This window comes from Larimichthys crocea, chromosome XV, assembly GCF_000972845.2.
Source record: "Larimichthys crocea isolate SSNF chromosome XV, L_crocea_2.0, whole genome shotgun sequence".
Taxonomy (NCBI): domain Eukaryota; kingdom Metazoa; phylum Chordata; class Actinopteri; family Sciaenidae; genus Larimichthys; species Larimichthys crocea.
The window spans coordinates 9212659-9235775 of NC_040025.1; the positions used below are offsets into that span (position 1 = coordinate 9212659).

Here is a 23117-nt window from a genome sequence, read left to right on the forward strand (position 1 = left end):
GAGGGGCAGGGGAGAGGAGAAAGTAAGGAGGAGGGAGAGGGTAGCAAATGAGGTGTGGGTAAAAATTATAGGGGACTAGAAAAGAGAGCAGTAGCCCAGCCCTGGAAAAGGAGAGAAAGATGGTGGGGGGAGAGACAGAGACAGAGAGAGAGAGAGGGAGAGATTATACAGTGTGAAATCCAGACGAATTCAGCTTTAGTAGAAGTGCAGCGTACAGATCAGCAGGCTCCTTCACCGCTGGGGAACAACCGCCTTTTGTGTCTCCCCCCTCCCCGCTGCAGTGGGGGGAGTGCATTTACCGTCGCGCCCAAGGGGAGAAGCCAAGAAGTATCCTCCAATCAGCCGTTAGTGATTTCTCTCATCTTGTGAGGCTGCTGATGGTGATTTATCACTGACCTGAGACAAGCGCAGCACTCTGCTCAACACCAACCAACCAGCTGGAATACTCACCATGGTTTTTATTTCTTTTCTTAAGCACAAACACCCTCCTGTGGATATTCCAAAGAGAATGGCCAGAGGACAAAAGGAGGATTAAAATTGGACTTACTGATTCTTGAATTTCCTTTTTTTTTTTGTACCGGCTGCAGACTGAAGATGGACTAACTTTTACAGGTGCATTTGTGCCATACGAGGACAAGACTCTTTAATAGAACATCTTCAGAATCATCTCTTGTCATTTCATGCCATGTTTTATTCTGAAAGCATGGCAAAGCAGGGGGTGATCCTGAACACTCTGCTGCAATAATCATCATGTAAGGTGTGATTCTCAGGTAGATAGAGGTATATGGTGATGGGCAGGAAATGGAGATGGAGAGAGGTGTTGGCAGTTGGAGCACACCTGCCTGCTGAGCATGTCTGACACCTCGCTGTAGCTTGATTAGCTCTCGCTCTGCAGAGTTTGACTATCAGGCTGTCTTTCCCTCCTGAAGTTATCATGCTTCTCACTGAGCGGAGATAGCTTTCCCTCTGTGTGCTTGTGTGCATGAGTATATATAACCATGAGTGTGTGTGGTTTGCGTCAGGAGCCAGAGTTTGGGATTACATTGCCTTGGGAAAGGGTACAGGTGTAGTGGAGCCTTGAATGAGGATTAGCAGCTCTAACACCTTGTCGCTGGCAGCACACAGGGCGATGGACCTTTCGAGACAAGACTCGGTTCTCGCCGAAGGATTAAAGATAAAGGTTTAACCGACATGATGCGACTCAGAGGGCAAGGAAGGGGACAGTGGAGGAAGTTAACCTTCTAATTCTGGTCATCCTTGAGAGATGCAGACTGAGGCTAATATTAGAGTGAGTGGGAGTTCCATATCAATCGAATGAGGCCATTTATAGCAGCCAGACAAGGACAATTAAAACATGAAGCATGAGAGAATGTGTTTGGGAGTCAGAGAGTGAAATCATTGGATTTATAAAAAGGCAGACATTGATGGTATTTGTGATAAACAATCTTGATTTTTTTTTTACCAGCAAGCACAAAATCCAATTGATTCACGAGCTGGTTTGATATTGATTTCTCCGCACAGTCAGGATAGAGTCTTGTCTCATCTCATGCTTAAGAGGTCACTAATTTAATTATAATCCGTCATTCGGGTCCTCACCCTAGAGCTGACAGCCAGAGTGCTGAGTATGCTGTAGCTTAGAGGATCGATGATCTAATATTTGTCATGATGTCTGACAACAGATCAGATAAACACAATGCGTTCCCGCCGCAGTCTTCTGTAACAGTCTTACAGTTCCAGCGTGTGTTGTTTACATGTCTTGTATTATTTGGAGAGAAAGAAAAAAAATCCACTGATGGCAGTTCTGCTGACAGTTACAGCAAATTTGGCAGCTTGCATGTGTAGTTAGGCTTGTAGTTGAAAGAGGTTCCTGTCTTGATGTGTGTGCAGGTGTGTGTGTTTCCCGGGTTTGTATCCCTGCCATACAGCTTATCTTAGCCGCACAGCAGGGGCTTAAAGATCCTGGGTAATAGTGTAATGAGGACCACCCTTGCACCACCCAGTCTTTTCCAATTTTAAGGTAAATTCTGCAATATCTTTTAACAATGCACTGATTCTGAAGCGGACAACTAGAGTAAAGGGAAGCGAATCCTGATAGGGGCTCTCAGGAGGAGAAGTTATCTCAGCAGCCACATTCAGAAACCCTTCAGCGATCCTGGAAAGCAGAGGGGTTTAGAGTGGGTGTGAGGAAAGCGGGAGGAAAAACAGGACTGAGGCAAGTTGTTTGATAGCTGCATTGTTTGTATCTATCTTGTTCAAAGAGCATTGCTGAAAGTGTGATTTTTTTGGCTGCGAGGGGGGAGAAAAAAGAAAAGAAAACTCAGGAACAGCGTGGGGGGGGAGTTCAGCTGGAGTTCTTCTGGGAAAAGCTGCTCCATACTGCAGTTTTCATCATTAAAGAGCAAACAAGGCAGGGTGCAGCAGGCAAACTGTGTGATCACGTTCGACAAGTCACAGGATAAGCATTGATTTGTCTGCCTCATCTAATTTAATGACACAAGCACAAACCAGCAGGACTCTTAAACACATCTTTTCTCCAGATCCAAGATTCTTTTTTTTGTGTGTGTGCCTGCAATGGAGACAGAAACAAACATTCATTCTTGCAGCTCTGAAACTATCTCCACATTGAAGTTTCCTCTGGATTATATCACTTGAATTGTGAGCAAGAAGAAGAAGAACAGTGACACACCCATATAAACTGTATATTCGTCCTCGTGCAGGGATGTGTTGTGTGTTACTCTGAGGAGAAGCAGTGTAATATACCACAACCCCTGCGAATGAGGGTGGGGCTCTCCCACTGCCACAGACAAAGACCTTATTAGAGAGAGTCCCGGTATAAGAAGTGGTCAATCCGGGGGGCAGTTGTGAACCTGCACAGTCCAGCACCGTGTCAAAAGTCACAATGGGGTGCAACATGTGTGTGGTTCAAAAGCCTGAGGAACAATACAGGGTCATGTTCCAGGTGAGCGCTCTGTCTTCTTTCTCCTCTCTCTCTCTCTCTATCTGCCTTGTTTTGATTTCTTTCTTTCACTCCTCAGGCAAAACGAATCCTTTGTGTTTCCTCCGTTAAAGTTTTCATTGTTATTCTCGGCCCTCTCTCGCAGAGATGCTGCAGGGCGACAACACACTGTGTCAAGAAACTCATTTAATCACAAACAGTTCACACATTAGATTCCCAATAATCAGGTTTGAAACGCCAATTTAACATTGCATGTACTAATCAGTTATTCGTATTGATGGAAATGTCAGGTATCGCATCAACTGATAAATTATCAACAAGTCAAAATAAAACATTAGCAGCATCTTATCATGTAAACAAACCATGATAATCACATTACGCTGAGCAATTAACAAAATTCATCAGGTGAATTAAAACAGCGAATACATTAAACATGACTAATGGATTTAATATAAGCTCCAGATCACGTGACATATCTCACTTTTTTTTGCAGCTTTTTGTTGTAGATTTCATGTATGTAAATCAGCCCAGAAAAAGGAAGTGGATATCACTTTGTACCTCTTGAGCAAAGCTATTAATTGCTGTATTAAAATAGCCATTCAGTGACGGTAATACCGCTAATTATGATAATGATACTTCACTGTGATTACAATGATTATGATCAGAGAGAGAGCGGAGCTAAATTGCATAAGATGGAGAGAGGTACGCTGGTGTGGAGGAAGTAGAGTGGTGCAGAGCCGCGGAGGCAGCAGCAGGATGGATGGGTTGTTAAAGCTGGGCTAAAGTGTTATGGGAGAGAGGGGTTGCCACGGTTACAGCCTCAGCACCACCTGCCAACTGGGACCACAGACTGTATGTGTGTAAGCTCATCTGGCTGAGCAGTGTCTAAGGAAGATCCTGCTCGGGCCACTCGATGATACATGCGGTGACCAAAATAAGCCCCCCCTATGCTTACTAAGCATGAAAAATGCTCTGTGCTCATGGGTATGCAGCGCAACACTCTGAGTATCTGTGGCATCAGAAGCCTCAGCTGGGTCTCATAGCATGTTGGCAGTTGGGGGGGTCTGGGCCAGATAACTGGGCTGCATCTGGTGCCAGAGGCAATGCCAAAACAGAGGAACACATGGAGGGAGACTGAGTCCAAATCGAAGGCACGATAATAAGTCAAGGAGGGAAATACAGTAGAGTCGAAATAGGCAAATGAAAGAGAGGCAGAGAAAGAAAGAAACAGTTTTTCTTTATTCCTGCTGTTTGCCCTTAGACGTCAGACCTAATTGATTCGAGCCCTTCATGGAGCAAGGGTGAATAGAAAGACTTAAATCCCTGGGGTGAGGCACTAAAAAAAAAAATAGAGGAGTGAAGGGATGTGATCATAGAACCAGAGCGGGGCCGGTGCATTTCATAATCAGTGACCTTATCTAACAGGGGTTAGCAGTAATGACACAGACCGCATGCAGGTTAAAGTCTCTGAATGTGGAAATCAAATAATTCCACTGATCCCGCAACGTGAGGTCACCTGTGCCTGAAGGTTGTCTCCCCGGAAGTCTGTCATCCCAGAAACACTTGCAGCACATGTTTTTTCTAGACGGGGTGTGGTGAGGAGTGCAGTGACTGCTAGTGGCGGGAGATACGTGGTTGTATGACAGGAGCACATGCAGAGGAGTTGTATGCACAGCTATTGTGTGAATGGCGGTCATGCAAGTAGATACTTTGGGGCGGTGGAGGCTGCGTATATATTGTGGTCTGCTCAGCCTGAAACGACATTGCTGGCTGGAAGCAGAGGAGCATGAGACGGAGAGAACAAAACGCAGATGGAGTCCTGAACCGGAGCCACAGTCTCTGGCTTTGAGAGGGCTGAAGTCTCATATAAGAAGCATGTGCTGCTGACGGTTAAACTGCAAAAGAAGTAAAAAGAAATAAAAGCATAAAAACATAAAAGCCAGCCATGTAATCGCAGGCTGCATGCTGCTTTTTTCCATAAAATCCAATCACAGTTATTAACACGTAATGATTACAAAACACAGCGAGTCTTGCTGTGCAGATGGCTGATTAATCCAGAGATCACGCCAAGCAAAAGATGGAGGTATACGGCGTCCAATCATAAAACCATCATAAAAGAGGAAACATAATTACACATTTCATGGCTTTCCCCTCTAGAGGTTTTTGCAGCTTTGAGCTGTTTTCCTTTAACTAACGTGTATAATTACACCTTCAAATTAGGTGCAGTCTACTGAGTAACTGTCTTTAGACAATAAACACAGTATTAAACAGCTTACAGCTACATCAGGCTGGGAAACCAGGTTGTTAAATTTGACTATATCAAAACATTTGGCTCTCTTGCCAAAGGAATAAGATTCATGCATTATACATCGGGCCTCTGCTACACATACGCTGTACACACCCATTGGCATGTTTCCTAATCAATTTTGCTTCCTATGGCCTCAAGTAAGAAGGCACATTGTTGTTCAGCTGCTGAATTACAGACTCAGTTGTGCACATGAACCATTTGGAGGAATATACATTTTGTATTGTACCTGAGCCGCATACACACTACACTCAGTAAACCTCTGCCCTTCAGCCACTCCCTTCTTTTCTCTCTCTCTCTCTCTCCCCTGTCACTGTAAAGCAGTGAGTCTGTTTCCATGGCAACCGGCGTCATTAAACAAACATAATGTGCTTTTATTCACAATGACACGAAGAAAACATGCTGACAGTCGCTAGACGGCAAACAGATGAGAATCAATACATACCAATGACCGGCTGGCATTAGCGCTGGATAAGTGCAGGGCCACACTGCGGGTTCGTGTGTGTGTGTGTGTGTGTGTGTGTGTGTGTGTGTGTGTGTTAGTCCCACCAGTAACACTATAACTGCCCCTGCTTAGCATCTACGAGCATATAAATCTTTTATAACACATCATAATGAAGCTATAAGCACATATAAGGACGTTTGTTAATGTAGTATTTTTAACAGCTATAACTATGAAGAAATGTTTTATATAGTTACAACTGTGTTATATTATAGTGTCATTCATTATCTGTTTATACACCGTCATGGCATTAAGGAGGCTTCACAGGAGGCGTAAAAGTCTATAGGTAAAAAGCATTTGTAACATTTACAACAGCCAATTCAAATGTTGCACAAGTAAAACCGTTTTCTGATATTACACCGCTGTGGTTAAAGGTTTGATTAGGTTCAGGCACAAAAAGAAAAAGCAGTTTTTCCTTGCCATTGTTGCCACGTGCTTGCTCATGGTGAGAATTGTTGGGTCTCTGTAAATAAAATTATAGAGTACAGTCTACTCTAGACCTTGACATAACTTCTGTTATGATTTGGTGCTATGTAAATAAAATAACAATTCCAAACATATGTCAAAACTAAAAGAAAATGTGACACAACTACGGCGTATTGTGTTACAAACCATGTATTAAACATGCATGACTGCTCATAAAAGCTTAATATCTTTTATTACTTTGCCTTTACTCCCACAGGACAACTAAAACACCAAGCTCTTTATATCTATCGCAGCACGAGGTGTCACATTTCTTCTGTTTAACTTAATTTAAAATGGCGCTTTGGTGCAAAAAAACAGTTAATGCTGGATGATTAGCTCACCTGACAGACTCAGCTCATTACTTTTGGCTAGTCAGCTTGTTTTTATGCCAAGAGTGTGTGTGTGTGTTTTTTTGTGCAGACTAGTGTGCATAATATGTCTTTGCACACACAGTATGAAAGAAAAAAAAAACTCCCGTAATTCATCTTTTGTTCTAAGTGATGAATGTATTGATTTATTATATTGATATATTGTGTATATTCATATACCCCACACTCCCACTGAGGCTTGTTAACTTCATCGCCATCATTTCAAACAACGTCTGAGCTGTTTTTAAAAAAAATCAATATCATCTCACTGTTATCAGTTTATAATAGGTCTACCGCTCTCTTCCCTTCTTGTCCATTTAAATTAGCTCAGCGATATCAAACAACAGGGGTAACAGCCAGAGTAGGTCAACTCCGTCTTCAGATTAATTGATTTTCTGAGGGGGTGACTGCTCCAAGCCTTCAAAGCATGAGAGATGAGAAAAATCAATTACCGTACAAGTGCGATTCAATATGGGTTGTAGGGGGGGGGGGTGGGTGGGGGGGGTCGGTCAAGGCAGGAGGTTTTGCATGAACAAGGTGGAAATGTAGAGAAATTCAGGTCTGGAAGGGAGGGAGAAACTCAACATAAAAAATGTAACATTTCATTTTAACACTGTGATTGTTTGTGTGTTTTTCCACACACTGAAGGCTATACGTGTGATAATGTGTGTTACTGTGGAGTCATCGCCTTCCCCCCCCTCTTCTTTCTTCATCTTCATTTGCTCTTTAAAAGGCGTTCAGATAAAAACTAATTATGCATCACCCCCTTAATAATTTCCCAGGAGCTCCCATTGTTCTTGTGTGTTTATATACAAGTACTGAACCCCCGAGCCGGGCTCACAGACTATTTACATTCACTCCGCAGTTCCTTGAAAGCTTGTTTTCTACATTTCTCCTGCATCATTACCCTCTCTTCACCTGCCTTCCTCCTTGCTCCCCGTGCACTCCATCAGCGTCTTTCCTCCTTTGCTTTCTCTCTCTCTCTTTACGCTTTGAACTCTTTGCATCACTTTCATCTCGACCCACATCATCCCCCCCATCCCCACCCTCAGCTCGTTCCTTCACCACCACCACCACCACCACCACCACCAGCATCGCTCACCCCCTGCTGTGAATTCTGGAGGCTTGGCTATATTTCTGAATTTCAAATCCTTTTTTTAACACAAATATACAGAATTATGGGTGAAGTGCGGGGATGTATGTACACCCGTGGCTTCATTATTTGCTTGTGTAAAGAAAAAAACAAGGTGTATGTAATGACCTACTAACCCAGAGATAATAGACAACAGCGCATGGTAAGAGTGTAATAGATTCTCCATCAAGTCAGGGCCAAAAAGCTGTCTAACACACAACAACCATTACCCTGGATGAAGTCATCTTCAAAGCAATCTCAGCACCTCTCATTGATAATGAATGAGAAATCCCCCGCTCTCTATGCTTTCTCAGTATTCATACCTGTCACTCACGACCACGGAGCTGTTTCCTAATAGCCTCTTTCTCTGATGCTGGAGAGCAGGGTCGTGTGGTCACGAACACAGAGAGCCGAAACAGTACACAGAACAAGACCACGAGGTTAGATCTGAAACAAAAAAGCATTTTGGGTGATGTTAAGGTGCCATTTCTTCTCTCATCCAACATGCAAACTGCACATTGTTTCATCACCGATAGGCCATGTAGGGAGGAAGCATCTTGTTTCCGAGTGAGGAGGCTCATTAAGAGAGACAGCAAGATTTATGAAGCAACATTAGTGCGAGGAAGGACAAACACACACCGGCGGAAATAGATAGAAATAGAGGAGCTGTCTCTGCCTCTCTCCAGGGAAGGGACAGAACTGCTGAGGCAGCACGGCGTAAGAAAACCAGAGACTGGAGAGAACAGGAGAGAGAAGACGCAGGGGTGGACATGGCTAGAGAAAAGGAAATGAATGTGTGCACAGGGAGGAAAGATAGACCAGAGGAGGTGGAGGTGGTGGTGGTGGTGTAGAAGGAACCAAATCAAAAAAAAAAAAGAAAGAAAGGGGAGCAGGGGCTGAATGTGGCAAGAAAGTTTTTGTGCATGGCTGCACAGGGGAACATTGATTTGACATGCAATTACTGGAAGGGGACAAGAGAAGAGAGAGGAGAGAGGAGAGAGGAGAATGAAGCAGGGTTGGTAAAGATGTGGAGAGTCGCAGACAGCCAAGGTCAGTGAGTGCGTGCAACATGAATGAGCCTCCACAAAGGCTGTCTGGTTCAGTAAATGCCTGCGACTCTCGCTCGTACACAAACATCATCATGTAGCTGTCTGTCTCGTGTAATGAAGTTAAGAAAAATGAATTTGTTTTCATACGTTCATTGGAATATATAGAGACGTTATTTTGGTTTTAAACGATCGGTCCGTTTCATTCGATTATAAAGCAACACTGTGTTACAAATTGGTATTTTTTTGCGATTTAACTCCCCCAGTTTCAGACATGTATTCGTTATGATTATATTACTTATGATTACAGCCAAACATCAAGCAAGTTCAACAACACAAGACCAACACAACCTTAGCTTCCTCCACCAACGTCTTCTTCAGTCTTTTCACCTCTAGCATTATGTCCATAGAGACTGCTAAGCCTGGTCACATTGCCTGCTTGCCCAGCTCCTGTTCTGGCGCGACACCAGCTCCGCTTCCCCGTCAGCATTTAACCCGAACCATGGACCTGAAAACCTCCTCTTCTTCTTCCCAGTGGTCTAAAAATCTCCGTGGTACAAACATTAACACTCCCCCCAGTGCTCTGAGCTCACAGTCTGGCCAGCTAACAAACTGAGCTAACATCAGCTAACAGCAGCTACAGTTGGCAGCAGTTTACTTCACTGTCCATCAGGAAAACTCTGTAAATCACAGAGAGTTGAGGCGGAGCAACCAGAGGGAAAACCAGAAAACATTTTCTCCATAAAATACGATCCAGTTTCACCAAAATCAGTGAAATAGTTGTTGGTGTGTGACTTAGTGCTAGTTACATACTGCAAAGAATAGACATACAGGGTGCGGAGTGGGAATGATGAGACGCCATTCACCTGATTACACCTCAATGTAGCATCAAAACTTATGGGCAACTTACTTAAAAAATTATGGTAGAAAAAACATGTGAGGATGATACAAATGTCATTAGTTTTAATCATAAACCAATAAAAATAAAGGGGAAAAAAAAATTAACTGCTCAGGGCGGTCAGTAGTGTAGTGGGTTAAGCGACCGCCCCGTGTGTGGAGGCTATAGTCCTCGCTGCAGCTGGCCCCGGTTCGAATCCCGCATTGGACGGCTAATTTACTGTGTGTCACTCCCCCTCTCTCTGCTTCCTGTCTATCTTCAGCTGTACTATCAATAAAGGTATAAAAGGCCAAAAAAAAAATAAAAAAAATGAACTGCTGGTGGCATTACAATTACAATTAATTACAATTTACAAATATGTGTAAAATATTTGGGGCCAGTGCATCTGGTAAACGTTGAAATATTTCACTGGGCTGAAGCAAATCCTGCTGGTGTTGCTAGAGGAAAAGCCAGGGGACCACCAAAGTCATTAGGGTTCATCCTCTGGGGACCACTGAAGGTCTGTATCATATTTCACGGCAATCTATGCTACAGTTGAGATATTTCAGCCTGGACCAGGTCAACCTGGTCGACCGCCAGAAAGACCAAAAATCCGATCCACAGAAAAGTTATTAATACTGAATCATAAGGTTTATGGGAAGTCATACTTGATTTGACCAAGATTGTTTTGTTCAGTTACCCTGAAGTAAAATCCATACTGTTCTGACTCCTTCTCCAGATTTATTCTCAATAACCTTTAATAATTAATGCCTTTTTCTCTCCTTCTCGCTGTATGAACAAGCAGCGGTGGGAGATAGCAGATGTACACCTTATGATTTCAACAGCGCCAGAGTCAGGACACACATTGTGTATATTTGACAACCATTTATACTGTATGAGGAGTATTTTTTAATGAACTGTCAGCGGGCACAAACAAGAGGAGAGAGCTCTGAGAAAGAAGAAAGGAATTATCAAACATACTGTACGACTAGAGATTTATTTATTTCTCCAAATTGAACTGCGATGTTCCAGCACAAATTAAATTACAATTTTAAGTGGAGCTTTAAAAAAGAAAAGAAAAGTTTTGTGTAAACTGTGCAATAGTTTCCCCCAGAATATAAATAAGTTTAATTATTTAAACATGTTTGCAGAGTGGAACCACTTCTTACTCACACAAAAGAAAGATAACTGTGTTTAGAAGCGAGCGCTCAAAACGAATACACTGAGGAAACTCGGTTTTATCTCTACCCCTGCTCCTCACAAAGCTCTTTGCAGAACCAACTGTTCACAGTGGTAATTATTTTCTAACTGCACCGTTTCCCCCCTCTTTCTCTCCACAGAAGGGTCACATAAGCAACATGTTGTGCTCTTTTGAAGCTGACGGTCGATTAAAGGTCTCAGTATACGGCTTTCTTTCGGCTCTGCTGTTTGGTGTGATGTGAAACCTTTAGGATATGCAGTAGTCTTTTATTTTTTATTATTTGGTCTCTGTCTGCCTGTAGAAACACCATCAGCTCTTTCACAGTTTGAACACACTTCTGTGTTTGCTGAAGTGTGTTTCTCTAGTTTTCCGTTAACTAACATGACCTCCGTCTTTCTTTATTTTAGGTGTGTGTAGCTGTAGTTCCTTGTCCTGTTCCCCTGTGTTTTTATTAGGCAGCTTTCCTTCTGTGAACTAACCTTGTCTGTCTGATAAAACTGCTGATGTGACTCTGTCCTGTCTTCCTCCCTTCCTGTTATTCATGTCAGCATCTATCTAGTTCATCTTTTCCACTATATACAACCCAGTTTGCGGCCCACTTTCCAAATCTTTGTTTGTTTCCTGTGCATTGTGCAGTTTCTCTGTCACACGTAGGTGAAACTAGATTTAGAAAATGACACATTTTATTGTCCTTTAATTAAATCTGAGCCCTCCTCTCTTTTTCTACTCCTCCACCATTTGATCTTGACAATGTTTGTATCTTTTTAGGTGAATGGAAAGGAGCTCTCCCGCCTTTCTGGGGATCCCACCCTGGACATACGGGACCCCGTGCTGTCCAACATACTGAGGCGGGGGGCCCGCAGACGGGCAGGCCTTGCGGGTGCTCCTGGAGGGTTAGTGCCAGTGACCATGGGCATGGCCGACTGTGTGGACAGCTGCACTCAAACAGACATCAGCTTCCAGCATATGTTGACTTTGGGCAAGAGTAGCCAGCATCCCTGCGGTGCTCCGCCCCCGCCCGACCCTCCGCCATCCCCTCCACTACCACCGCTACTGGAGCCATATCTATTCAATGAACTGTGAGTAGGAGTAGTATAATAGGCCTCTGCTGCATGTCTAACTGTCAGACCAGAACTCATCTCCCGTCTTGGTTGTAGTCCATGCCATTGTGCTCACACATTTGACGTTTGAAGCTGTCCCAATTACTGAAATATTATTCCCCCGAATATTGTCATTCTCAGCTTTATAGAGCCTGTATACTATGACCCCACTGACTACTTCGATATCACTCAGCATGAAGTGGACAGACAGGATGAGCTGGAATATGAGGTGAGAGCCCATTAGCTCCTCAAACTCTCAGACACAGAAAGACGCCCCGCCGCTGCTCTCTGTCTGACATCTTCAAAACTTTTCCCCGACTGCTCTAGGAGGTGGAGCTGTACAAGTCTCGCCAGCAGGATAAACTCGGCCTGACAGTGTGTTACAGAACTGATGATGAGGAGGACCTGGGGATATATGTGGGAGAGGTGAGGATGCTGTTATGAACTCAAATATTCAATCGAACTTTTCATTTCTTTATATCCCTTAACAAACCCTTTTTGTTTTTGCAGGTGAACCCAAACAGCATAGCTGCAATAGATGGACGCATCCGCAAAGGAGACAGAATACTGCAGGTGCAGGTCTCCTGTATTATATGCTGTTAGTGCATGAAGTTAAACGAACAAGCCTCCTTTTAGACCTTTTTAAAAACTTTTTGTTCGGTTATGTAATGCATGAAACTGAAGTCTCAGATAACCCCCGGTGCAAGGAAGTCACTTTTAATCCAGCGTTCTTCACAAATTAAAAGGACAGTGCTATTAGTGCGGCATTCTTTCACACAAGGTTATAAAAGGAATATCATTTCTCGTGCTATCGAGCTGAAGAGAGTCATATAATGGAATATAGCCTTGATGTAAAGGGGCCTTTTATTATCTGACATTAGCCCAATTTTATTCTCCTCTTTCTCTGTCAGATTAATGGAGTGGACATCCAGGACAGAGAGGAGGCGGTAGCTATTCTCACCAGAGAGGACAGCACTAATGTCTCCCTGCTCCTTGCACGACCCGAGATAGAGGTGAGGAAATTGGATATGGGGAGTCTTCGGGGAGAGCTCGGTCTAAACGCTGACCTAAAAAAAAAAACTGCATTCTTCTCCCTTTATCTCCCTCTTTATGTAGCAAGAAATTAGTTTACATGCTCGGGTGTGTGGACGTTTTATCGTGAGATTGGGTGGGAGACAGGAATGGAAAGAAATTTGGCGACATGAGAAGGCGCTCTGTTTTGTCCTAACCTGCAAACTGATTTGTTTAGGGTAGAAAAGCAAAAGGGTGCAAAGACATGATGCAGATAGCGTGAAGAGAGAGAGAGGCAAAGACAAATAGCGCTTGTACTCGCAGTGCTAATGTGGTACTGCTTTGTTTCCCCTCAAGGTCACTCTTCTAGCAGATATGAGGGCATAGTAAAACACATCGGAAGCCGCCCCTCAATAACACAGCTCTACCAAATGGCACAAAAAAAAAAACGGGAACTTGACCCACGTCGACCCCGCCAAATTAAATTTCACTGCACACCATTGTAAAAAAAACGGAGAGAGCACGAATGTGAATGAAACATTTGTATGCTTGCTGCATCTGTACAGAAGGAGCTAAAGGGTAGATTTAAAAAGCACTCATTAAAACTCACACACACACACACACACACACACACACACACACACACACACACACACACACACACACACACACACACACACACACACACATACACACACACACACACACACACACAAATAACCCCTCCTCTGTTTAAATGCATCCTTGTGTTTCGGGAGAGATGTGCACAAGTGCTTCCTGTGCAAAAGGCTGACAAGATTTATATTGCTAAGGCACGGTCCACACATTAAGATTCAAGTGAGAGAGGCCGGGATGGAGAATCATCAGAGGAAAAAAAAATGCACGAGCGGAGATTAAAGCTTGATCTGTTGTCTTGGGGGAGACGGAGAGAGAGAAGGCGTAGTCAAAGAATAAGAATGAAGATAAAGATGATCAATACTCAGCACGCAGTCTGCACACAATTAGCCAAGATCTGTTTACTAATTTAAGCACGAGTATTTGCATTTACACTTCAGATCAGATTTTAAGTGGATGCCAATCAAAATTAAAAAAATAAACAGAGCAGAAACAACAACAGATCTTATGAAATATTAAGTATCACGTCTAAAGATTTTAGACTCTAATACAGAACACTGACTACAGACAATCAATTTCCACTCTTTGAAGTAGCTCATGTTTCCATGTAGTTCTTTTTAGATCCAAATTTTTTGTTCCACAGACAGATTATTGTCGTGCAGAGCAGCACTGGCTCCATCTAGTGACAGTTCAGTAATGTGGCGCACTCGACAATAAAGCTGCACCAACGATGGATCAAATGAGGTTTAATGAAGGGGCTCACTACACTTCCCCTCGACCCTATGAGGCATTTTAGTGTCTTTTTAGTTTATGGTTTTTGGTTCCTCTCCTAAAACTTCACACTCTCGCCGCACTAATCAACATGGTTTTCAGCAGTAGCTCTAAAAACCAACTGTACACTACCCGCCCCGGCACCAAAGGAAAGACAGACAAAGTTTAAAGACTAGCTGGTGAACATAGTAGAGCATACTACACATCAAACCTTTGTAAATTATGTATTGTACTTTCCTTCAGCAGATGAATGTGAAAACGTCTTTCTAGTGTTCTAACTCTGCAAAACATGCAAAACCTTCAGATGTATAACAAGCTTCTATACTTTTCTTTGTCTCTTGTTTGTCTCTTCAACCACTAACCACACACCTCCACTGCAACGCAATCAACTAAACTCAGAACGACAACCAGCTGGACCCAGAGGAGCTGGACCTGGAACCACTGGACAATGCAGTTCATCTGCCCAGCACCCACAGAGTGAGGAACAACACCTCCATCCTGGGTACTGGACCGGGCAGTGTTGGAGGTGGAGGTGTACTAGGTAACCATGGTCGCTCAATAAACAGGGATTCACCTGACTTGCTTCAGACGGTGCTCAGCAATAGCCAGGAGCTGGACAGCGGGGTGGGCCGTACAGATGAAAGCACACGCTATGAGGAGTCTTCAGAACACGACCTTCTGGGAGACGACCACACCAGTGCCTCCAATACAAATGCCACAAATACGCCTGGCAGTATGCGCAAGTTTTTATCCAGTCAGGGGGACACTCCACCCTTGCTGCACTCCCAGGACCTCCAGTTCAGCACTGACTCTCTCTTAGGGCTGGACTGTGTTAATGGAGGAGGGTTGGAACAGGTGGAGAGACTGGAGAGGGCCTACATGGCAGATCCTGTGAGGATGATGATGCCTGGGCTGACTGAGGAGGAGTGTGAGAGGTACAAAGAACTCCTGGAAATCAAGTGTTACTATGAGAAGAACTGTAATGATCTGATGCTACTGGGAGGTCAGGGGCCGACACAAGAGGAAGGGGGTATCCCACTGGATGTCAATAGGAACGAGAGCCTGACGCAGCACGAGATGGCTCTTCTGGAAGAGGAACTGCGCCACTTGGAGTTCAAGTGTCGTAACATCTTGAGGGCGCAGAAGATGCAGCAGCTCAGGGAGCGTTGCCTGAAGGCTTGGCCTCTTGAGGACAAGAATGGAGCAAGTGCAGGAGCCGGAATAGGAGCTGGGTGCTTGGACATTAGCGGTGCTTTGGTCAGTGAGGAATCCTGTCACCATGCTTTGTCAGATATCAATGAACTCCCAGAGAGGGAGCGCTCAGATAAGGACAGTACGAGTGCCTACAACACTGGAGGGGAAAGCTGCAGGAGCACCCCTCTGGTCAATGAACAGTACCCATCGCCCTCTACACAGAGCCTGGAGGGAGGAGAGCCTCTTCTCTCAGCAGGTATGCAACTTCCAGCCTCCGCTAGGCAAAGAGAGAGAGGAACAAGGGCTGAAAGAGGGGAAGGGATACAAGCAAACCTCAACCAACCCTACTCTCCCCATACTCAAAGGAGAGGCACTGAAGCAAAGACATCCAGCCCTGGAGTAAAGGTTAGGTCCCTGTCCCGGGATGCAGGAACCAGGCGTGGCTCAGATGGAGGGGTGAGACGTAACCCCAAAGAGAGGGCTGGTGGATGCAGCGCAGAGAACAGCCCTTACCTGTCCCGTCGTCAGACTGAAACAAAGCCACCTCAGCGCTACATGAGCTGCATGCAACTGAGGTCTCCTTCCACCTCCGATCGGCTCGGTGGACTCAGAGACACTGCCAGAGAGGGCAGCATGGAGACTGTAGGCGACGCCAGCCCAATGAGCTTGGGTAGCACGTGTAAAGACGTCGCCCAGGCTCCAGGTGCTGTACCCTTACCCTTGTCACCTCCACTGCTGCCGGCCTCCCCTCGCATGGAGTGGAAGGTGAAGATCCGCAGTGATGGCTCACGATACGTGGCCAAGCGGCCCGTGAGGGATCGCCTCCTGAAGGCACGTGCCATGAAGATCAGAGAGGAGCGCAGCGGCATGACGACGGACGACGATGCCGTGAGCGAAATGAAGATGGGCCGTTACTGGAGCAAAGAGGAGCGCAAGCAGCATCTACTCAAGGCTCGAGAGCAGCGGCGGCGCAGGGAGTTCATGATGCAGAGCCGGCTCGACTATCTGAGAGAGCGGGAGAGGGAGCAGGGCAACAGCAGTGGAGGAGGGCAGCAGGGGACGACATGCCAGCAGGAAGCCACCACCATCCTGGAGCTGTGCCACCGCAGGAGCATGAAGAAGCGCAGTCGCAGAATCCTGGACAACTGGATCACTATACAGGAGCTACTGGCCCATGGGACCAGGTCTGCTGATGGGAAGAAAGTCTATAACCCCCTGCTGTCTGTCACTACAGTCTGATGGAAGACGGGAGACAAGGAGAGACAAGAAAGTGCCAAAGTGTTTCGATGGGGCCTATAGGACGAACACAAGCTGCTTCAGTAAAACTTGGCACAAATCTTCTGAAACACAAAGTCCATGACGGTCATATAAAGTAGCATAAATTAAGCTCCAACCTAAAAATTGGAGAAGAGCTCATGACTGAGACTGCCCAGGTTTGGGTTCAGTAATCACCCCAAACAGAAAAAAACAGTACACATTTTTACAAGATTATCAAATTGAAGCTGCATTTCATGTCATGAACACAAATGCAGATTTATGAGAGTCAGAAATTTCACAAATATAACCACAGACACTGTTTTCCTCTTCAAATTTTGTTAAAGCAGTCAGAGCTATTTCCATAACGCTGTACTTCTAGTCTTACACAAAAACCTGGACCAGCTTGTCAGATTTGAAGTCTGGATGTCACAGTCGATGCATAACACAAAAAGTAAAACTAACAGAGCACAGAAACAAAAAACACGTTCAAAGGAACCATTTAGAGATACATTCCCCCCTTGAGAGACGGCACCACCTGCTGTTCAGCCATTAGAGAAGTAGTAGCACACTTTAAAAGTAATCTTTGCAGGCCTCTACAGTTTTATGAACGACGGAATAAGAGGAAAATCAAACGTGGGGGCGAAGAACCATGCAGCTGTGAAAACATTGAGAAAAAAAAGCCACTTCTGTGCCATAAAAAACTGTACATTTAGTGTCCATAAAGGACTTTTGATTAAGGATATTTTCCAAAAAAAAAAAAAAAAAAAGAACTGTGTACCAGTTAATGTAGTCCCATTTGTTTTGTTGCTGCGTTCATGTAACAAATGCTCCTTTGTTTTTGACACAGGAAACGCAACATCATTGTCAGACCACAGATGCTTTTGTTTTGATAATGAAGAGCTGAGCGGTGCCTTTCTTTTTCCAGGCAGACTTTACTGTATAGCACAATTTTCAAAAGTGACGCAGAAAGGCTGAAATACTCGTCGCCGAGAGGGTGAACACTGAAGCACAGAGCAACTAAAAGAAGCACTAATGAAATATCAGTTTTTAAAAAACATGTCCTGCTTTTCCCAGAGCAACGAGCTTTGGTCAGTATGCAATATGATTCATTTAAACGCCGACTGTGAAGAAAGATATTACAAAAAAAGTTTAAAATCCCTGACAGCTGTAGCTCTATCAAATGTGGGTTGTTTTTACACGTTTCCTGTCTGATGTCAATCGCAGACGTCTTCACTTTTTAACTCTGTGCTTTCAGAACGAGCCTCTGGATAATTATCCAGCATAATGAAAATAAAAGCCAAGAACGGGGTGCCTAATTTACAAAAAAAAAAACCTGTGAACTAAAGCTGATTTGTTTGTTTTTTTCCATTTGGCTTACATGCATGTTTGATATTGAGACAAATGATTTTTTTTCCATGTACTTAAAGACTGAAAAAAAGCCTTTTAACATTCTGTAATTGTGGTTGTGTCTTTCTATGAACTTGCTTAAAAATTCTAGCATAGAAAAAGAAAACATGGTGTACTTGTTCAGTATTGTGATGTCCTGTGTCTGCCATTTCACAGTGAAAGCTTTTCTAAAATAAAACGCTGTGATCATGAGAACTTATTCTGGTACCATTTTGCTGCTGTGTGTCAAGATGTTTTTTTTTTTTTTTTTTTTTTTATTAATTGCGACATTATTGATTTCGGCACCTTGAAATAACGAGTCGACGTATCCTAAACAATTCTAAACCTTTATTTTTCTAACAAGAGTGAAAAGAAACAAAGGCAACATTAAAATGAAAAGTTTATACACAAACTCACGACAACTGCGTGTCTGCAATATCAATAATAATAATAATAATAATATAATTTTAACCCAGGAAACAAAATAAATTGTGACAAAGTGAGTTACAGTGAAGTTACCTTAATTTTCAAAGAGAAGGAGGGCGAGAGAAAGAGAGGTCAAACTGAACTGAAAGGAATAAAACGGAGTCCAAAGATGGTGCTTTAAAACAAAACAAAAAAAAAAATAAAAAATCATGGGGAGGGAAAGAAAAAAGGAAAGACAAAGCCAAGAGGTACAGATATCCATTTTGGGAAAGTAGCACCAAAAACATTAATGCCTGTTTTTAACACTTCCCGAAATGTACTCAGTTTAGTCAAAATGCATGTCCCCCCTCAAAAAACTGCATCGAAACACAAGATTCAAATACAACTAAAAAAATACACGTGTAACCACGGTGCTGTTGTCTAAGATCAGCTGTTCAAAACTTTCTGCTGTACCTCAGCTTTCGGGGATTCACGTCCAAAAAACAGAACTGTCTTAAGTAAAAACCCCATAGCTTATCCAACTTCGACGAAGAGCGGGGCTCGTGTGAAATGAAACTGCAGCTGCCGAGAGGGGCTTCGGCTGAACTAGCATTTAATACAGTTGGGATAACATAGCATACTGACTGACCTCAGAGACAACTCTAGACCAAAGACACTCCGCTCCAACACAGTCTTAATATGTTCACAGGAAAAATGGGTCCAGGGGAAGGTGGTCAATAAAGTCTGGGGGGTAAGACAGCGAGTCTGAAGGGAAAAAAAAAAAAAAGCAACCCATGAGGTGAGATATGGCTGAGTTTTGGATGAGACAGTGGAGTGTAGAAGAAGAGTCATCACTCTGTTAGTTAGTGTCTGAATGCATGAATGAGGGATGAGAAGGGACGTAGGGTGTTGAGGAGGTGTGTGGGGGATGTCCTGCATCTTTCTATAACTTGACACTGTCTTCTGGCACAGAACGCTCTGTCCCTTCCTTTCCTCTGAAGAATCCACTCAAACAGAGCTCCAGCGTTGACTGTATCACAAAACCTGCAGAGAGAAAGTTAAAATGTTTACCTCCGAGTTCAAGAAGAATAAAATAAAAAAGATAACATATTTCAAGCTGTCACCTCTGGATTGGTCTGGACAGGTAAGTAAGGTGAGGGGCTGTGGCTGAGGGGACAGGTTTTCTTCGACTCCGAGGCATCCAGCGACCCTTCTCCTGCTCCTGCCCCTTCCCCACCGCTGCCGCCACCTCTGTGGCTCTTCCTCTTCCTTTTGGAGTCTTTAGCTCGTCCGCGGCCGGTTCGCCTCTGCTCTTCAAGCTCAATCTGAGAGAGCGAGAGAGGACAAGAATGTTAGGTGGACAAACCTCAACAATAATGTAACAACAGAAAAGCATTTAAAGCAGCACGGACATGATATAAAACACAATTTCCTAAGATTATGTATAAATCAAATTCGTCATGTTGATTATAACGGAGCTAGGGCACCAGTGGATCCTGTGTCATCTGTGTTTCACTTGTCGTCTTTGTGTGTGTGGTCTGTTTGATCTCATGCCCTGCAAGTGACATGACACATTTGTGCCAATGGTTTCACACTAATCCACCCCAGCTACACCTTTCACATGTGGTAAGACATGCTGCAATGTGCGAGCGAAGAGCTGAGAAGAGGAAGACTGCTACAAGGTAAACGTGGATGTAAACACCACAGGTGTTTTCTGAGAAAGGAAAAGTATGCGACACATGGTGCCGCGTACACAGGGCGTGTTTTGGTGAGTGTAAACAAACCTCCGATTAGGTAAGCAGGCATGTTCTTTCTTAACAGTACCCGACAGTGACGCACACGGAGCTATGAACTGGTTGCACAGCAGACATTTCGACTGATCATAGCAGGAAACTCACCAGTATATTAATTATTGCTGCATTCCACTCAGGGGAGGTCCTGCTTTTGTGTGCACTGTTTTCCTGCTGTGACAAGTCAAAATGTCTGCTGTGTCACTCTGTTTCTTATTTATTCGTCCTGACCTGAATGAGCGTGTGCAACGTTTCTCTGGATGGAACGGAGGCAGCTTGCAGGACTCTGTGGATGAGGAGGGTCTGGTCCAGGGACACCTCCAGCAGATCTCCTTCGAGCTGCAGCTCCTCCAGCTGGAGCCTGGTGGCTGGGGAAAGCTCCACTACCTGGCCTTTTAGCAAAGGCAGCACGGGCAGCAGAGTCCCCACACCTGAGACATGAGCAGAAGGAAACATCGTCAGGGGCTGACGTCTGTGGGACGAGTCGCACAAGTCAACATTTGATATCAACGCACCGTCTTACCTGTAACATTTGACTTCTTGCTGATGCCGTTTTCACATCCAGCCTGTGGGAGAACAAGCACAGTATGAAACAGGATGCAGTAGAAGTTTTACAGTTACTTTTCGAGTCAGAAGAGAATCAGAATAAGATGTTCACCTGAGTGCCGTTGCTTTCCTTGTTCTTTTTAGGTGAATCTGTCAGATCGATGACTCCTTCCTCTCCTTCCCCTCCCTCGGAGTCCGATAAAACAATCACCGAGCTCCCTTCTGTCCCCTTTTTCGCGTCTTGCTCTTTCTCCTTTTCATAACGGAGAGTCTCTTTGAGTTCTTGCAGCCTCTCAAGCGCCGTCTGCAGCTCCGGTGTCTCCAGCGCCTCCTTGGCTCGGCCCTGCCAGGTGATGGCCCTCTCTGTGAGACACTGCAGGGCTTCTCCTTCGGGCAGACGCACCGGTAGCCGCTGCAGAGCGACGAGCAACGCCAGAATAGTCTCCAGGCGCGGGCGCCGCGACCGCTGGCAGCGCGGACACAAGAAGCGCGAGTCCCAGTCCCACCAACAGAGGGGGTTCACCGGAGGTCCGGAGGAAGGAAGCAGGGAGGGAAACGGAACGCAGCCACCGTGGAACCAGTCCTTACACAGATGGCAGCGGAGTTGAGGGGTACGAGGCTGACTGGCGCACACACACACCGACTGAGGAGGGGTGGTGCAGGTGTGGTTACCGTTCTCTTTTACAGAGTTCTCTGAGTGGCTGGATGAGTCCGTCTCCATGCTGTCCTCCCACCTCCCGTTCTCCTTGTCCTCTTTGCGACTTGTAGCGTTAAGTCCAGTTTTACACATGTTCGCTTTCTGTAACCTCAGTAGTGCCTCCTTCTCCTGGTGCTCTCCTTCTTTGAACGCCATCACCTAGAAACGAGTGGACAAACACACAGATTCAAGCTTGCGTACGCAACTGGTGCTTATGAATAAAACATACAAACCCCTAAAGACAGAACTCTTTCAATAAACTCACAATAGCTGCAGGGTCCCTCAGGTCCTGGGCAGAGAGGCCCAGAGTGTTGGTGTCAGAATCATCCAAAGGCTCGTCCAACAGCTCCGTCTCTTCTCGCCTCTCTCGCCTTTTTGCACACGGACATAATACCTGCAGGGCAACACTCAAGTTTAACTCATGCTCTCTTACCTTATCTATATAAATTAAACATTTTTATTCTCCCTTCGAGTTGCCTACCTCTAGCAGACTGTGTGGACTGCTCTTCTTCAGGAAGGTCTTGCTGGCCTTGTCCCTCCAGGAGTGAGCGCTGGCTACCTGCAGCTCCAACTGTCTGAGCTCCGCCATGAAGACCGGCAAGTCCCTTCCGATGGCCACCAGACCCTCGAGGTCGTCCAGACAGGGGTAATGCTCCCCATTCTACAACAAACAAACAAACAAAAGTATAGCATATTTTTATTTCAAGTTATTTATAAAAACATTATTACAAAGTAAGCCAATAAGAAATCAAATGTTGTTTTTTTACCTGGATTTCCTCCAGGTCTGTCACCCAGGCCCGTGCTCGTGTGAGACAGCCCTGCAAAGCCAGAATGTTGGGCAGCTTGACTGGAATGAGCTGGGCCTCGTTTACTATTGCCTCCAGGGTAGAAAGTGGATGCTTTTGCCTGGAGGAACAAAACGATGACAAAGAACTTTAGTTTCTGCGACAGGATAAACCAGTTGTGAAATGAGGAGAACCCCTGCAGCAGGTGAAGTCTATGGTTCGACTTTTTTTTTTTTTTGCCTCACCTTTGTTCGAGGCAGATCTGTGCTTTCTCCTCCCAACGTTCTGCAATCGTGAGCAGCTCCTGAAGCTCTGCCATGGCCGTCTCCACTGACACGCTCTGGGGTACGTTGCAGCCCGCTTCCATTAGGTTCCTCAGCACGTCCAGCGTCACCTCCTGCCTCTCTCCTCCTTCTGTGCCCAGGGTGCGCCTCACCTCTGCGAGCCAGTGGCCCTGCTCCTTTAGGCCTTGGAGTAAACTGCACTCCGGTACCACGACAGGCAGCTTGCCGCCCTGCTCCAACAAAGTCTGCAACTGCTCAGGTGGTGGAGAGTCCCGCCTCCAGTCCCTGTCATTGACCAGTTCTTGAGCCCGGCCCTGGAACTCCTCCACCGTCTGCAGAACCGCCTTGAAAATCAGACAGTACAAAGGTTAAACATAAGTGCACTACATAAGTGAACAACTTTTAAGCTTTTTTGGATACATTT

At 44.9% G+C, this 23117-nt stretch overlaps 2 protein-coding genes across 6 annotated transcripts in view; one reads left to right on the forward strand and one right to left on the reverse strand.

The window, feature by feature from the left end:
• On the forward strand, positions 1-18834 carry LOC104932137 (PDZ domain-containing protein 4). 4 transcript variants are annotated; one of them, XM_019254835.2, is made up of 8 exons: positions 1-2959; positions 10992-11045; positions 11621-11931; positions 12094-12181; positions 12280-12378; positions 12463-12531; positions 12864-12965; positions 14749-18834. In XM_019254835.2, exons 1-8 carry the CDS (start codon positions 2900-2902, stop codon positions 16780-16782), a joined length of 2817 nt encoding a protein of 938 aa, XP_019110380.1. In that variant the 5' UTR covers positions 1-2899; the 3' UTR covers positions 16783-18834. The 4 variants fall into 4 exon arrangements, with proteins under 4 accessions (XP_019110380.1, XP_019110421.1, XP_019110469.1 ...); XM_019254876.2 differs by having other exon boundaries at positions 12463-12525; XM_019254924.2 differs by lacking the exon at positions 10992-11045.
• kdm5c (lysine demethylase 5C) overlaps positions 18789-23117 on the reverse strand; it is a 17216-nt gene continuing 12887 nt past the window's right edge. For both annotated transcript variants that reach the window (XM_019254762.2, XM_019254755.2), the window contains 9 exons: positions 22655-23037; positions 22392-22530; positions 22106-22285; positions 21890-22018; positions 21040-21783; positions 20905-20947; positions 20613-20812; positions 19716-19916; positions 18789-19635 (listed from right to left, as the gene is read on the reverse strand). In XM_019254762.2, coding sequence (XP_019110307.1) covers positions 19627-19635; positions 19716-19916; positions 20613-20812; positions 20905-20947; positions 21040-21783; positions 21890-22018; positions 22106-22285; positions 22392-22530; positions 22655-23037 — 2028 coding nt within the window. In that variant the 3' untranslated portion in view covers positions 18789-19626. The remainder of the gene's footprint in view (positions 19636-19715; positions 19917-20612; positions 20813-20904; positions 20948-21039; positions 21784-21889; positions 22019-22105; positions 22286-22391; positions 22531-22654; positions 23038-23117) is intronic.

Coding starts and splice junctions, on each gene's coding strand:
- LOC104932137 (XM_019254835.2), top strand. CDS start 2,900: ATGGGGTGCAACATGTGTGTGGTTCAAAAGCCTGAGGAACAATACAGG. Junction 11,932..12,093: donor CCATATCTATTCAATGAACT/GTGAGTAGGAGT, acceptor TGTCATTCTCAG/CTTTATAGAGCCTGTATACT. Junction 12,966..14,748: donor TTGCACGACCCGAGATAGAG/GTGAGGAAATTG, acceptor AACTAAACTCAG/AACGACAACCAGCTGGACCC.